We start from the raw sequence: 15,117 nt of genomic DNA on the forward strand, positions 1-15,117 counted from the left end.
CCTGCTGGCTGTCCCACTTAACTGGACATCATTTACATGACTACTCTCACTGCAGTTTCTAATTATTGATCCACAGTAATAACTGATTCCACAGTGCATTTTTAATCTTGCGTTTTTCAGGGATTTGCTGCATTGATGTTTTCAACCACAGGACTTGTCTAAGTACAAAATTCATAGATTGTGTTTCTTTATTAAAGAAAAATAACTAGTAGTACAGGTAACATTTTGTTTGGGTGCTCATCAGCTGGTAATGCACTTTTGCTTAACTGCCAGTAGCTTGAATCCAATTTATTCTGTATACAATTAATATCTGTGTATTGTATATAAAATATATTATTTATAGAATATAAATGAATTTCTATACATATATTTATGTAAATATTTAGCTTAAGGAAAAAGAATGCACTACTGACTTACATTATCCATTTGCAGAGCGTGAATTAGTCAATAGCAGTATCATGTGATCAGTTCCTACTGTGTAGCCTTAAATACATTTTTTGACATATCCTTTCTGCACATTCTTCTCCACATATGATTTTCATGGCTTTTTGTTACACCTCTGTTGAGCTCCTCGGGATTAGTCTAGTAGCTGTAAGTTCATCAGTCACATCTGTAAGGTCTTTAAGCTGTACGGCTACTTACATTAGAAGAAAAGAACAGGCATTTGAATTTCTCTCTGGGTGACAGTGAGAGATTTAAAAGCAAACTCAGTGCTAGAGAATGATTTTTTTAATTGTCAGTTATAAGTGGAGTTTGTATTGCATATTTTCACTGCTTTTCATAATGGTTTTCATTTGGTCATTGGTGCAGGTCCTGGAACACAGCTTACAGGAAAGGAATGTCCTTTGTTCCTCTACCCTGTAATTTCATGTTGGACATCAGAGCGTGCTTATCGAGAAGGTAGGGATAGTTGGTGCTTATATTAATTGTAAAAGCTCCTTTACTTCAGAAAGTTGCCAGTAAAGCAATCTCATTCTTGCTTGAAACAAGCTCTTGGGAATGTTATCTTCATTTGATTCTCAAATATATAAGATCAAGTGAAATATAGCTTATATCAATATAAACATGAGAGTGTATATAAAATGAAAAGTGAATGCAACCAATTATTTGGGGTGTTGATGCTAAGTTTATAAAATATTAATATTTAAAGTTGAATAATTGTTTTCTAATAACCTTAGAAACAAGTAAATTTTAAAAAAAATTTGCCAAGTTTTCAAAGATTCTCTTTGTATGAAATATTCTTTGAAAATTGAGGTACCCCATTTCCACATTATTTTGCTGGAAGAGGAATTCAAAGAAATCTCTATCTCTATAATGTTTGTAATTCTAGGAGTGTATTAAATAGAGTGAGCTTGTGATTCTGGATGCCCAGTCACAAGAAGCATTTAGCAACTGCCACTGTGTATCCCTGATTTTTGTGTCACTATGAGTATACAACATGACATAAGTAAGAGCTTTGAGACATACCTGACTGTAATTCTAGGTGAATTCGGAATCTTGTTGAGCGTAAACACCTGTGGTGTTACTTTGTTGCAGTAATTAAATTCAAAGGGCAAACACGTTTCCTTGAATTCTTTGTTCAACTTCTGCACAAAGCCCTGAATGAAGAGAAGTTTCAGTGTGTTCTGGAGTGGGCAGACAGTGTGGAAGTTCACTTGAAAAGGTAACAGTAGTAGTGAAAAACCACTGCTGAGGGTAATGAGAGTCACAGTTATGAAAGAAATGGTAAGTTTTACATGTCAGAAGATTCATCCAGAGTAATTTCTATGACTTCTAGTCTACAGAAGTTCCATGAACACAGAGGATTACACAGCCACAGTAAATACTCTATTGTGACCTGACTATACATGGAGATGTAATATTGTGATGATTTACCATATTATTTTGGGGTGGTGGCATAGCTTGGGAAGATATGATGGGTTAAATCAAAAGCAAACTGATCAGGGCCTACTATAGTGTCAAAAAAAATTCTGTGGGGAAAAGAAAAAATGGAGCCAATTTGAAATTACCTGAAAAGATCCCATTTAAAAAACCCCACATCATTATTTCTAAAATATGAAAGGAAAATAATCAATGAAAATTAGATACATATTTTAGGGAACAAGAATTGTGGTTGCAAGAGACCAAAACAATCGGATGTGGAGAAATTATTATCATAATTCTGTAGTATAATTTGGGTAATGAAGAAAACTGTTTTGTTTTACCAGGCTTTAGGAAGGTGATCTAGTTGTTAGTCACAAATTCAGATTTCTATAATAAACCTTGAAAATTAACAGTTCCTATATTCAGAAGAGGATCAAGAAAAGAAAATCTTTTGAATTTAAAACTGCAGATGAAATAGGAACAGCAGGAAGTGCTCTATATGTTCCCAAAGATAACCTTTTACTATAAGAGGAGTTTATCGTGATGATTATGATGATGATTTAAAAAATATTTTTATCAGGAGGAATGAAGACTTCCTCGGTACTGATGGAATTTTAAAACTAGCAAGATCTTTCACTGTGGGTGAAAGCACAAGTGCTGCAGGAGTTCAGAAAGTGAGTTTTATTTTTAAGGATTTGTGTGTTTTTATTGGGTAGTAACACCATAGGAACAAAATAAATTTTTAAAAATAGTTTTATAAAAACCTCATCCACAGTCGTTAAAATTTGGGATACAAACTCTAGTCCTGAGCTGATCTCTGCACTCCTAAAACCAGGAAGGAAATTTGGCATGGGGTTCATCTGAAAGGCCAACAATTAATCAGAATAAGGCATTCCAAAATCAAAAGAAATTTGCCTTTCCTTACTCCCTTTAAAATAACGTGGTGGTAATAGGAAATGTCTTAGGTACCATCACATTCAGAAAAGGAGATCAGCTCAGGCCTTGTTGTACTTATACTATGTACTTACACCTTTTTGTGCATAATTATTCATGGTTAACACCTTGTGCAGATATTCTAATTGCACAATTAAGGCTTTTTGTTCAGAATGAATTTAAAATAAATTTTTAATTTTACTAGATGATACAAATAATCTGAATGAATTTGTATTCTTTGGATGAAGAGTTTTCTCCCTCATAATCTTCTAGTAATGTAGTAATACTGCTAGCATCTGAGATAGATTAGGAAAAGAGTTGCTCTGTCTCAGCTTTTGCATTCCAAAGTTTTACTGTTTATAATATTAGGAAAAGAACTATCATTATTTCTGTGATGAAAACACTGGAATATGAAAGAAAATGTTCAGGGACCTGGCTGGTATTTTTGTGTCAGGCATTTGACATGTACTTTCCAGAAAAAAATGTATTGTTTTCTGGAATTTTTAAGTATTTCCTTTGCAGCCTTATTTTTACAACCATTTCCAGGATTTTTTAAAATGTTCTGTTCCTACATAAGTCAAACTGCTCTATACCTCCAGTAATTGATGATGTAGGTATAAATAATTATTTGAAGTATATTTAAGATTTTGATGCAGTTTTTTTTAAAGGGAAAGGATCCCTCACCTTCAAGAAAACCGAAGGCATCACCTTCAAAGAAAACAACAAAAAAAGCCATGCCTAAGAAAGGACCTCTTAGAGAGTATTTAATGAAAAATCCAGATGCAATGGATTCTCCAGAAACACAAAAGTAAGTAAACACAGTTGTCAGGCTCATATAGAGAAAAAATATTTTGACTGAAATTTAGTTTACAATTAAGTGTGTATTTTAATTTTTGGTTTATATCAAAGAGACTAAGTTCTGCACAGTCCTCTCATTTTTCTGATTTAGTTTAGTACACAATTGGTTTCCACTCAAGGAAACAAAATCTGTTGCATTTCTGTTTAAGAAAATAGCTGGTAAAGATTTCCAGTCTTTGAATTAATAATCAAAGATCATGTTTCAGTTATGTTAGCTTGAGCATATTGATTCATGAAGGTGGAAAAGCTGTTTATCTGTGTATTATAATGCTTTTCAAACTGTGCTGGGGAGTTTACCTGCTACAAAGCTAATAAAAAATATTTATTATTTCCAGTTGTTCAGGTAGTTGCAGAATGATTTTTCTGTTCTTGTGCTAGTCTTTTTGGACTATCTGTTCTGTAGCTTCCAGAAAACTGTTTTTGATTAAAAAAAAAAAAAAAAAAAAAAAAAAAAAAAAATTCATGCACCTCTTCTTTTGGCAGATATTTGTTTATATTTGGTTAACTTGTCAATAACATTACCTTCTGACCTAAAAGAATGTGTAGTATTCATAACTTGGTCTTTTGGTCACTAATGCTTTCAGTAATTAGCAAGTAGGAAACTATAAATATTTGCATATAAGCAGTCATATAACTGATTCTGGAAGTGTTTTAAATAACCTAAAAGTATTTCCATATAATTTTATAAATGTTTACCTAAACCATCCAAAAATATTATTTCTCCTTGACAGAGGAAACCCTACCTTACTTAAAATGATTTTCATTTCTTTCAGCAGAAGAGGGATGTTAAATCTTGGGGTTTTAACAGCTACTCTTTTGTATCTTACATAATTGTAATGCTGTATAATATAATCATAATTGTATGTGGTATATTATTCTGCCCACATTTTAAAGGTGGAAAACAGAAAAATAACTTAGATTAATAAAGGGATCAGTTTACAGTTAATTAAAAAAAAAGAAAAAATGAGATTTGGTTTGAATATAGCACTGTATGTTTGTGAAGTAATACAGAATTTTTTTAAGTGTCAGGGAAACTTTAAAAAGCTTTGGCTGAAAATTAAAGGCAGGAATCCAGATTTGAAATACCGTGTTCTCTTCATATTGGAGGTGCTTAACTACCAAAGCAAAGCAATTAAAAAAAAAACAACCCATATTTATAGTGTAATGGAAGACCCTCCTGAACTGACTTTGAAGCACATTGTATTTGCTATAATAATCTGTTTGTACAATTCAGGTACAGTAACTCCAAACTGGGCTAAACTTTTCAAAGTACTAAGAAAAATATCTTACAGAAGTTGGTAAAATATAAAATAGGAATTATTGTGTGTTAAGTGCACTTAAAAAGAGAAAGCATCGTTGCTTTTCTTGACTAAAGCAAAAGTCTTTTAATTAGAAATATGTCATATGCTTATGTGCTTATGCATATAAATCTGGGGATATGCAACGGGATACTTTATATCTTTACCAGGGTTCTCTTTTCTAGAACTTCAAGAAAACAGAGTTTCATTTTCTGCTACTTCGTATGTTTTGGTTTAGGAAAGGCAAGGATAAGCTGAAGAAATTAGCTCATCAAACCTTAGTGATGTTGCTGAGTAAATATGTAACCCGGAGTCGGTTTTGTCAAATGTGTCTTGAAGAGATGCCCTGGAAGTCTCAGATGAATATCTATCTGGCAATTGCACACTACCACTTATTTAAAAAGAACTTGGAAGAGCAATATAATATTGGAATTACTGGTTTACAACATCTGGACAGGTACATCTTACTGCACTATCAGTGATTGCTATTAATATAGATTACTGTGTTATTGCTCTTAATGCAGACAGATCTGAATTACAATACATTGTAATATTATTCATTCATATGAACGGCTTTCAAATACAAATTACTTGTTACTATGTAAAAAGTTTTGCTTTGCATTCTGTGAATATCAGGCACAGTTTTGGTTGCTAATTTCATTGGAGAGATGAAAGCTTTGAAATATAATATACAATTTTTTGGTTCCTTATAACATTTGGCTATCATTCATTATTTCTTATTCTTAAAGCTGCTGGAAAGTAATCACTTCTGAGAAACTAAATTTTGTTTATGTATATCAAAATTCTTTTCGATATTGTGTGTGGGAGGTTTTTTTTTGTGCTTTCTTCTCTTTCTCCAATTCTGCAGTTACAATATTTTGGATCCTGAGATATTCTCATTAAACAATTCTGGCACTGTACTGGTGAGAGAAGCTGTAGAGGATAACATAGGAAAACCAACTCCTCTTCTCCTTGAAAAGTCAGAAGTGGCTGAAACCCCAACCTGTAAGAATTTTTACTGGTGCACAACTATAAATAATTTTAAGCTTAACTTTTTGTTTCTCCTGATTTCTGTCTGTCTTGACCTCCATCATTAGCTGTCCACATCACCTCTGGAAAAACAGTCAGTCATGCCAACTTAAGAGAAGACATTTGTAGGTTTCAATTGTCTTCTATATTTTTTTGGCATACTTAGTAAAACAGAAGTCATAGTAAGCGATGTGGCATATCTAACAATTCTGAGCAGTGCTTAATCTGTTAATAAATATGTAAAATTTTACGAATTAGTTATTCTTTATCCTCTACTTTATTAAAAAGTTTGTACATTTTAAAAAAGGAATTATACTAGCTTTAGGTTTCCAGATACTACACTACCTATGCATATTAAATTGGTAATATGCTGAATTATTCTGAATGCATTGATAATTTCTTTCAGTTTCTGAGGTTTGTAATTGGTTGGTAGTTTCCTTTACATTTCCTAGCAGGTCAAAATTTTCCTGGGTCCTTCTGTAAGTAGTTTTTAAAGTTATACACTGAAGTTTATTATTATCTTTCAAATTTTAAGTAGAATTTAATTTTCCTTAAAATTAAAGAAACCTAATTTCTTTAATTACTTAATTAACTTAATTAAAGTTAATTAACTTTCTGCTTAGTGTTTCCCCATGTCAGAAGGAACCTCAGGACCTATTTATTTTCTACCACTTTTATTTAATTTCTCTGTCTTTCACATTTGACATTAATTATTCTAGCTATTTTTAGACCTATGAGGTTTCAACAGGTGCCAAAAGGCTCCTGTCTGTGGGTAATTTTTAAATGCAGGATTTTGATTTCCTCAGATATTACTGGTAGTGTACAAGTAAACACAAAAAGTCTGCATAGGCACCAGAAGGTCAACTAGTAATTGCAGGCCTGGGCTTTTCAATAGCTCTTCAGGGACACATTCTTGCCACAGCAGTCAAGATGAAAATTCTTCTGTCTTTCCATGTAGGACTTCCTTTGGAAAAATCGAATGTCCTCTCTGCCTTCTCCAAGGAGGTGTGACAAAAACTAGCTCTTGAATTCACTGCTTCTCTTTGCAACAACCTACTTTTACATAAACACCTTTGCCTTGATGCTTACTAATCACTGAGAACTGCTGAAATTGGCTGAAACCTGGTAAAAGTCCTGCTTACTATCTCTTAGCCTTTGCAACAGTTCTGATTAAAAGAATTAAATAAAATCTATAGTTTCCCATAGAAACTATAGATTTATAGTTTCATTCTGTAGTTTAAAATACTATATAGCTTGGATTTAGCTTCTGCCTGAAACCTGTAGTTCAGACATTACCACATCCCACTACCATGAACCTTTGCCTTTTCCCTTGGGGGATATTTGTTAGTGAATAAAATAATGAAGGAATTCTACACATGCCACAGAATTAGTCAGAAATCCTCCTTTCTTCCTAAAATCTCCTTAGGAGGTCAAGAAGTTTCTGTTTAAGAAAGATTCTTGCAAGCTTGCAAAGAGATTTCTTGCCATAGTGATTTCTTCCTAGAACCTGACTTAGGACTGTGTTTTGTCTTTGAGGCTGAAAAATATTTGGTACCCATTACTAATTTGCTCAAACTTGTTTTCATCCCTGCTTCTTCCAATTCCTAAGTAAAAGCATCTTGTATTTTAAATATCATAACCTTACAAACATGATAACCTTAACATTTGCCTTTAACCTTAACATTTCCCAACATTTAAGTATTTAGCTGCCACACAAAAATCCTAGCTAATTTTTTTTTTAGAAATTCAACTCAATTTTAATGAGTGAACTTTTTGTTTTCAGTTACAAATAAATCTCCTAAGAACAGAAATAAACAAAGTCGAACTCCTCGAAGTCGAATAACAAAGACCCATGAAGAACAGGACCTGTTTCCATTGAATGCCCTTTTACTGAAGCATTTTACAAGCATCTTCTTGCATTTGAAAAGAGCAGTGGTAAGATGTGATTGTTTTCTAATTAAACTATATGTTACTAAGCATTGTGTTATAGTACTACTCTTTTCGTGAAAAGACCTCATATTTCAGAAAACTCAACTAAAATTCACTGGTTTAAAGTAATGCTTTCTCATCTTCTGGAAAATATCCAAGTACAATGTATGAAATGTCAGACATATCACCTATCATAATATATATTTCTATCAAACATACAATAATTGATGTAATTGTTCTATTTTTCATTCCACCTTTGTAACTTTCCTTGTCATGTTTGTTAAATTTTCTCAAAATACTTGCAGACTTACCTTTCTCTTTACAGGACTTAGTGAATGTCACACTAGAAACAGGAGAACCAGTGATTGAAGGGAGATGCAGACTAACTACTCTTCCCATAAAACTTTCTAAACCCAAGTAAAAACATACATATAAGTGGTGTGAATTAATTTTTACTTCTTTTTCTCACACCAAAACCTACAATTAAATTCAATTATAAATTATTGCTTCTATGAAAAGGTAACAATTAAGGTTCTATAATGCCTAGACTGCAATTCTGAAAGATTACTTATGCCTAAGTTTTACAATAAAAGAATGAAACTTTTAATTCCTACATTTCCAAAGTATAATTTCATTTTGAATGGTATATACAGGTTCTTGCTCACCGTGGTGGCCACTGGACATTGCTTCAAAATGCTTGTCGAGAACTTTGGAACTACACTCAAGAATTTCAGTTGATTGCTAACCAGTTGCATTCCCATCCGGATGCATTTCCCATCACCTGGGATTTTCTTTCAAACACCATCTGGTTTCCACTTTATTTTGCATCAGACATGATCATTGATATGATAATTGACCTACAAGCAAGCAGTTCTCTTAAGGTAAAAATTATTTTTATTAAGACAACTCTTTATCAGCACATTTTCACTAGAGAGGGAGTTTTCTCTTTCATGCATTATATTCTGGTATCTCCAAGTTATTCTCTGTAATAAGTTTTTTAGATGATTGTAGTACTTTCTAATCTCTGTAATTGATTTGAAACACATTTGAAAATAAGTGGTATAATAATAATGTTTTTTCACTATAGATTGTGGATCCTGAAGGAGACTTTTGCATTCCCAGTTGTTTAGGAGGTATTGTGGATGAAAATGGAGGTTCTAATCTTCATCCCCAGCCTCCCCTGGATGATGTGAATGTGGTTGACCTGAGATGGATATGTAATCTGATTCTTAAAACAATAGAATTGTTATATCAAATGAAGAAGTGGGAAGCACTGGTACACATAGCTGTACAATTTAATGTATTTACACAGTAAGTTATACCAACTCTAATAAAAACTAAACGGTTAACATTTTATAGTTTAATATACCATTATATTGATTAATTACTACACTTTGGATTTTTTTTTCCAGTGAGAGGTTCACAGAACAAGTGAGTCCATTGCTGGTGTACGCTCAGAGGCAGCTGCTGGAAAGGATACAGCAGTTCAGTGGGCCAGACAGCCATGAATCTCATTTCACGAAGTACCTGTCTGATGATGTGCAGAAGGTGAAACAGATTTCTTTTTGGGCCACTGACTCTTAATGTGAACTAAATGTGGAGAAGCACTTTCACTGATTAGATTAATATTCTTTTGCATAGTCTTCCCAAATAGTAAATTACAGCAAATTAATGAACATAATTGATTGAAGTGCATGATAAGACTTGTATGACATGATTCCATGAGCAGCAGGTGATCCAGAGGACATTTCTTCCATAGATAACGTATCCATTCCATATTATAAGCCTAAATCTAATTTCATGTTATTTCTTGATGCCACTCTTTTAACCTTAAAACATTTATTTGGATATTGCTTTGCTTCTGCATTGGAACACTGCTCCAAAAGTTTATAAAATTGAATTAAACCAAACACTGACAATTCCGATAAAAAACCTTAAAAACTTGATCCAAGCCACCAAAAAACCCCCTAAGCAGCTCAGCAAGTTTCTCTCATTAAAAGCATGGCTCTATATATTTACTTAACACTGTACATAATTGGAAAATTTTCATTGAATTAGCTATTAGAACTTAAAATTTTCCAATTTTTTTTTTTTTAATATAAGGTTTCTTTCTAAGAAGTTTTGCTGAAGTCAGTCTCACTGTGGATAATTTTTACTATATTTCTATTGCTAACATAAAGAGAGGACTGGAAGGTGAGGAGGGAGAAGTGGGATTTGGAGTACCAGACAGATTTGTTCTGGACATGAACTTGAACATGAACATGAACCAGGGGTTCAGGAGACACTGCCTTGCCTAGAGACAGCACACTGGTGCCCACGGCTTGCGGGCACTCTGAAGGCACTTGTGGCTCACAAGGGCAGTGAGGTGCTCTGTATTCTCTGATTCCTGCTGACTCTCTCTGGCCAAGCCATTCAGAGCATGGTCCTTTGTCTATAAAAGGGCACCACAGCAAACCTCCTCATAATGCTGATAACTGAGCTGTGGAAAAGTAATCGTAGTTTTGAAAGACAGTTTACAGATTAAAGACTAGTGTTGGGTAATAATGATTTCAGGTAAGAAATTTGGAGTTTGTGGCTACATTTCATAAATCAGTGACATTCAGAGAGTCTAGAACTAGTTCTGTTGGTCCTTCTGCTTCTGAAGTGGTGTAACTACATTAGCAAAATAGAAAGTCTGTTGTGGATTAGTCCTTTGTAGAAGTCTGGATGTTTGCTTCTCTGCCAGAGTTAGGCTGCTGTTGTTATTTGCTTAGAGCTGTTTTGTATCTCCCTATGTAGCATTCCATTGTGTTTCCACGGCAACATGTCTTTTAGGCATGACAGGTTCCGTGCAAGCATGCATTCATCTGGAGAAAAAATGGTGGGGTATTGTCAGAACATCAAGAAGTTGCTAATGATTATGGCAAATACCAAAGAAGAGCCAAGTTTAGTGCAGTATCTTCAAAACACTTATATTAAATATTTAGGTGTGACTGTTTCACTTCTCACTGACAAAAGTACTAGTTTTGGGCCATTGGTGTCTTTTTTAATTTGTCCTCTTTTTATTTTGTCGCATGACTGAGTATATAGATACTTAGCTGTAAGAACCAAACATTGATTTTTCTTAATATTAATCAGTTATCATGAAATAAATCCTTATTTTTAGATGAGTTGCAGAAACTACATAGGGTGCAAATTACAGCTGTCCATTGCTCGTTCTGCCAGTGAAGAGGTTTTTCCTGGATGCCTGTTTAATCCTGAGATGAATAATGATTCTACAGGTCAGAGCACAATTCAGTATTGTGGGTTCTCTTTTCTCCCAAAATCTTTTCTTTGTTTCATACTGGATTTTTTTTAAACATACTATTTCATCTTCTTATCATAGTTCTTCCACTTCTCCTACAATGTGTCTTTTATTATTAACTGAGCTTTGTCTTCAAATTATTGTTCATGGTGATTTGGATGGATTGTAATGTTGTCAAGATCTTTCAAAATATATTCAGACTATGTCTGAAAACAGAGAAAAGCATGTTCCAGATGACCTACAGCCTGTGAGGCAGGGTGGTGGTCTTGCTCCAGTTTTCTGTTGTTATTTTTGAATATTCAGCAATATACCCAGAAGTCAGTGTGAATCAGCACTGTTATTGACAGAATTAATATTCCTGGTGGGCAATAATTCACTTTAGTTCATAAAGCAACAGGAAAAAAAAGGGGATAGTTTTAATATGCTTTAGTTTTGAAGTTGTGAAAATGTGCAAATATGTTTTACAAGGTGATTTACTAAAACTACTTATTTATGTATTACAAAATTTTTCTCCATAATTATCAATTCCTTTTAGATCACAATCAAGCAAAAGCCCTAGTTTGTGTGCCTCTTGATGTGAATGATACACTGAAATGTTTTAGAGAAACTCTAGAAAAATCTAAATATCAAAGCAGAGCATTGAGACACAGCAGAAAACTACTTTCGTTATTTCTTGCACACACACAAGGTAAGTGATTCATCAAAATGTTTATCCCTTAATAAAGTGTATATGCAGTCAGAATAGCAGAGTGAAAGGAACAGATTTTTCTACATTCAAGTTTTAGTTACTGACAACTAGAAAAAATATATAATATGAAGTTAAGTTTGAAGTTCTGTAAGTACAAGCTGTAAGGCTTAGTTCAAATGATTTGTCTAATAGTTCGATGATAAATTTTTTTTCATTCAGCCATGTCACCTGTCTGTCTGCAGCCATACCTCTGTCAGAGGATGGACTGGCAGATCATCCCAAGTTTGTTTTCACTAACAGAGCACATATCCTTTGGTTACACTGACCAATGAATTATGTCTCATGAGTTTATTTAGGAGACACACGGAATTATAGCATAGGAAACCACATGGATATAGGGTACATAGGAGTTGTATATTTGCTTGACTAACATGGTGCGGAAATATTTGGGGTGCTAGAAATAGTATAATACTTTTCCAAACTGATCATATAATCATTTTTCTAATCTAGAAAATGCTGAGAGAGCAACCAGCAGTCATATCTCTTCAAGCAGAAAGCTGAAATTTAATGTAGCAGATGAAGTGATATTTCTGCCGACACCATGTGACCTTTCTCAAGAAAAATATAATGTATCCAGTATGGTTGAGAGTAGATCAATACCAAAGTCACAGCTTTCAGTAATTATCTCTTCCTATGAACAAACAATAGGTATTTTTTTTCATAAATTTCTGCTTACAGCTAAGAAATAACATTCTGCCTATCTGTGTTTATATATGTTTATTCCATTGTTATTTTCCTCTGTCAGACAGCTGTAACTGTCTGAAGGCTGGTTTCCAGGAATATACAACCTTCTTTCTCTTGATTGAGGAAAAATCTGCATTACATCCTAAACAAGCCACTAGCTGGTTCATAATTTCTACAGTTATCTCATTTTATGAAAAAAACATTACTTCAGTGGTGTTATGCTGATTATTCCCCAATTCAGAACTTGGTGTAATGTTTAGAAGTTTCATTTTAACTCCATGACAGTTTTTCTCCTAGCAAACAGACTTTTCAGATTCTGTTCATTTGAATATGTGACCTAGTTACTTGGCTTCCGTCTTATATTCTGGTATGGCTTTACTCATACAGTCACAGCTCCTCACTACTACCTGTTTTTGCTGTATGTCTAAACAGGTCAAGTGTAGTAGGTCAACAGATGCTCTAAGTGGTTTTATTTGAAGCACGGATTCCAAAAATGAGTCTGTGAAAGTGCTACTGTGCTGTATGCCAGCAGAGTTGTTTAGCAGAGCCAATGACCTGCTTTCCAGTTATCTTTTGAACAGAAAGAAATTTGAGAGGTCTGAAAAAACCAAAAATAAACAAGATTAGGGAGACAGCTCCATATATCTTATTTTTGCTTTCAAAGTTAGTTGAAATAAGAGATGGTACATTTGAAGGTAAAATATACAAGACCAATAAATTTTAAAAAATATTCATACATTCAATTGCACGGGAATTCATGACAACTCATGCCAAATTTGTTCAAGGTTCAATAACCGGTTGAATGATATGAAAATATTTTTTTTAATTGAATAAAAATAAATTACAGGAATCCTTGAAATGAATAACCAGAGAGACCTCGAGGTACAAGCTCTACATGAACTTGGAAATCTTCACTTTTATGCTGGAAATAAAAGGTACCTAGTTACTGGATTAAAAAAGAGCACAGTTTCATTTTTTTTGTCAGTCCTGTACCCCTCAACTGTCTTGTAAGTTCTTGTGCTGTCCACTAGTCCATATAGATTCTTTCATCTAACTTACTATTAGCTATATTTTGAGGGGGCGTTTTCCTAGATATTGTTTATTATACTTAGCTACCTAATTGCCATTAAGCAAATAATTGATTCATTTTTGTGTTTTTAAGAAGTAATGTCTGTGAATCAATGATTTGAGCCCCATTAAGTCTTACCTAGGAATGGTATCTTTTTTGTGTGTGTGCTGTAAAAACTGTATTTCAGTTTTTGACCCAATTAGAATTAGTTAAATCTCAGGCGATAGAGGAAAAATAAGATAAGCAGGTCTTATCTTCCATGTTGGAAAATGTCAGCAATAAGATGGTATTTTTTATGTTACAGAGCTGCTTTTAAATGTTGGTGTCGAGCCCTCGATGAAACACTCAATACTGCTGATGCTCTTAACACCTGGCAAGAGTTAAGTTTTCCAAAAGATGCAACAGACTGCTTTGCAATTGGAAGATTAACTGATATGAGTCAGAAATTTCTTTCTCAGGCTGGAGCTTGGGGATGTTTACATGCAGCAGTCCTAGTAGCTAAGATAGCTCAGTAAGTACCTTACCCATATAAGTATTTCTGTCATATTTTAAACATATTGCTCATCCAATATATGAGGCAACTTGAAATTAATTAAAAACCAATAATGAGTTGTTATAAAAAGGACTCACCAAAAGCAGAGGAATTTTTCCTTTCAGGAAGAAATTTGCTTCTTTGGAGAGTATTGTTTTTTATCTTTTCTTGAATGCTCATCTTTGATCATAAATGCAGCTGTATGTTATATGGAGAGATCATTAAAAGGAAACAAAATTATAAAAAGTCATAAGTGCAAGGATTTTACAGTCATATTGATTTTCAATCAAAACATCACATTTCCCAAGTTATTGCACATATTAAATATTAATGGATCTTGAGGTCAGATTTAGTGCCTAAAGTACTAGTTTTCTGGTGAGTTAGAACTAAATGAAATTTGAATTACTTTATAAAAATCTACCATCAATAAATATTTCTATCCAGTACTCTTTGGCTGCTGGATGGAAACACTGCAAATGATATTCTGATCTGTTCCTCAATGTATTGTACAAAATACAAATCTAGAAGTTCCCAAGGCAGTATTAAATGACCTTTGAAACACTGTAACCATGAAAGGGCAGAGCTTCATCCAAGTAAATGGTCTTACCTGTGAAGCAGGTCATATTAATGGCACTGTAATATATCTCTAAGCCAAGGTGGCTTTGCAAGCGCTAGCATGTATATTTCAGGATGAAGGGGCATTGCCACAGTTAGAATTACCACCTGAAAGGAAAAGGAGTGAGTTTAACTTGATTACAAATGACAGCTTTTCTTATTCTCAGCCCTGGTTCAGTCTTGGGTCCAATCAAGCGAGACTAAACCCCTAGCTGCTTTTACAGGTGTTTGTGGCACCTATTTGCTCCACTGGATACTATCCCTTTGCCGCTAATA

At 33.7% G+C, this 15,117-nt stretch overlaps 1 protein-coding gene across 1 annotated transcript in view; it reads left to right on the forward strand.

Moving 5' to 3' along the window:
• The window catches only part of CFAP54 (cilia and flagella associated protein 54), a 105,713-nt gene that overhangs the window by 48,969 nt on the left and 41,627 nt on the right, over window positions 1-15,117 (forward strand). Inside the window, 15 exon segments of the mRNA XM_066319327.1 lie at window positions 811-900; window positions 1,537-1,663; window positions 2,444-2,537; window positions 3,465-3,604; window positions 5,191-5,409; window positions 5,821-5,957; window positions 7,765-7,916; window positions 8,564-8,791; window positions 8,998-9,221; window positions 9,323-9,458; window positions 11,056-11,170; window positions 11,729-11,881; window positions 12,392-12,589; window positions 13,473-13,560; window positions 13,999-14,205. Of these exon segments, the coding sequence (XP_066175424.1) occupies window positions 811-900; window positions 1,537-1,663; window positions 2,444-2,537; window positions 3,465-3,604; window positions 5,191-5,409; window positions 5,821-5,957; window positions 7,765-7,916; window positions 8,564-8,791; window positions 8,998-9,221; window positions 9,323-9,458; window positions 11,056-11,170; window positions 11,729-11,881; window positions 12,392-12,589; window positions 13,473-13,560; window positions 13,999-14,205 (2,308 nt within the window).

This window comes from Sylvia atricapilla, chromosome 5 (genome assembly GCF_009819655.1).
Source record: "Sylvia atricapilla isolate bSylAtr1 chromosome 5, bSylAtr1.pri, whole genome shotgun sequence".
NCBI classification, from domain to species: Eukaryota; Metazoa; Chordata; class Aves; order Passeriformes; family Sylviidae; genus Sylvia; species Sylvia atricapilla.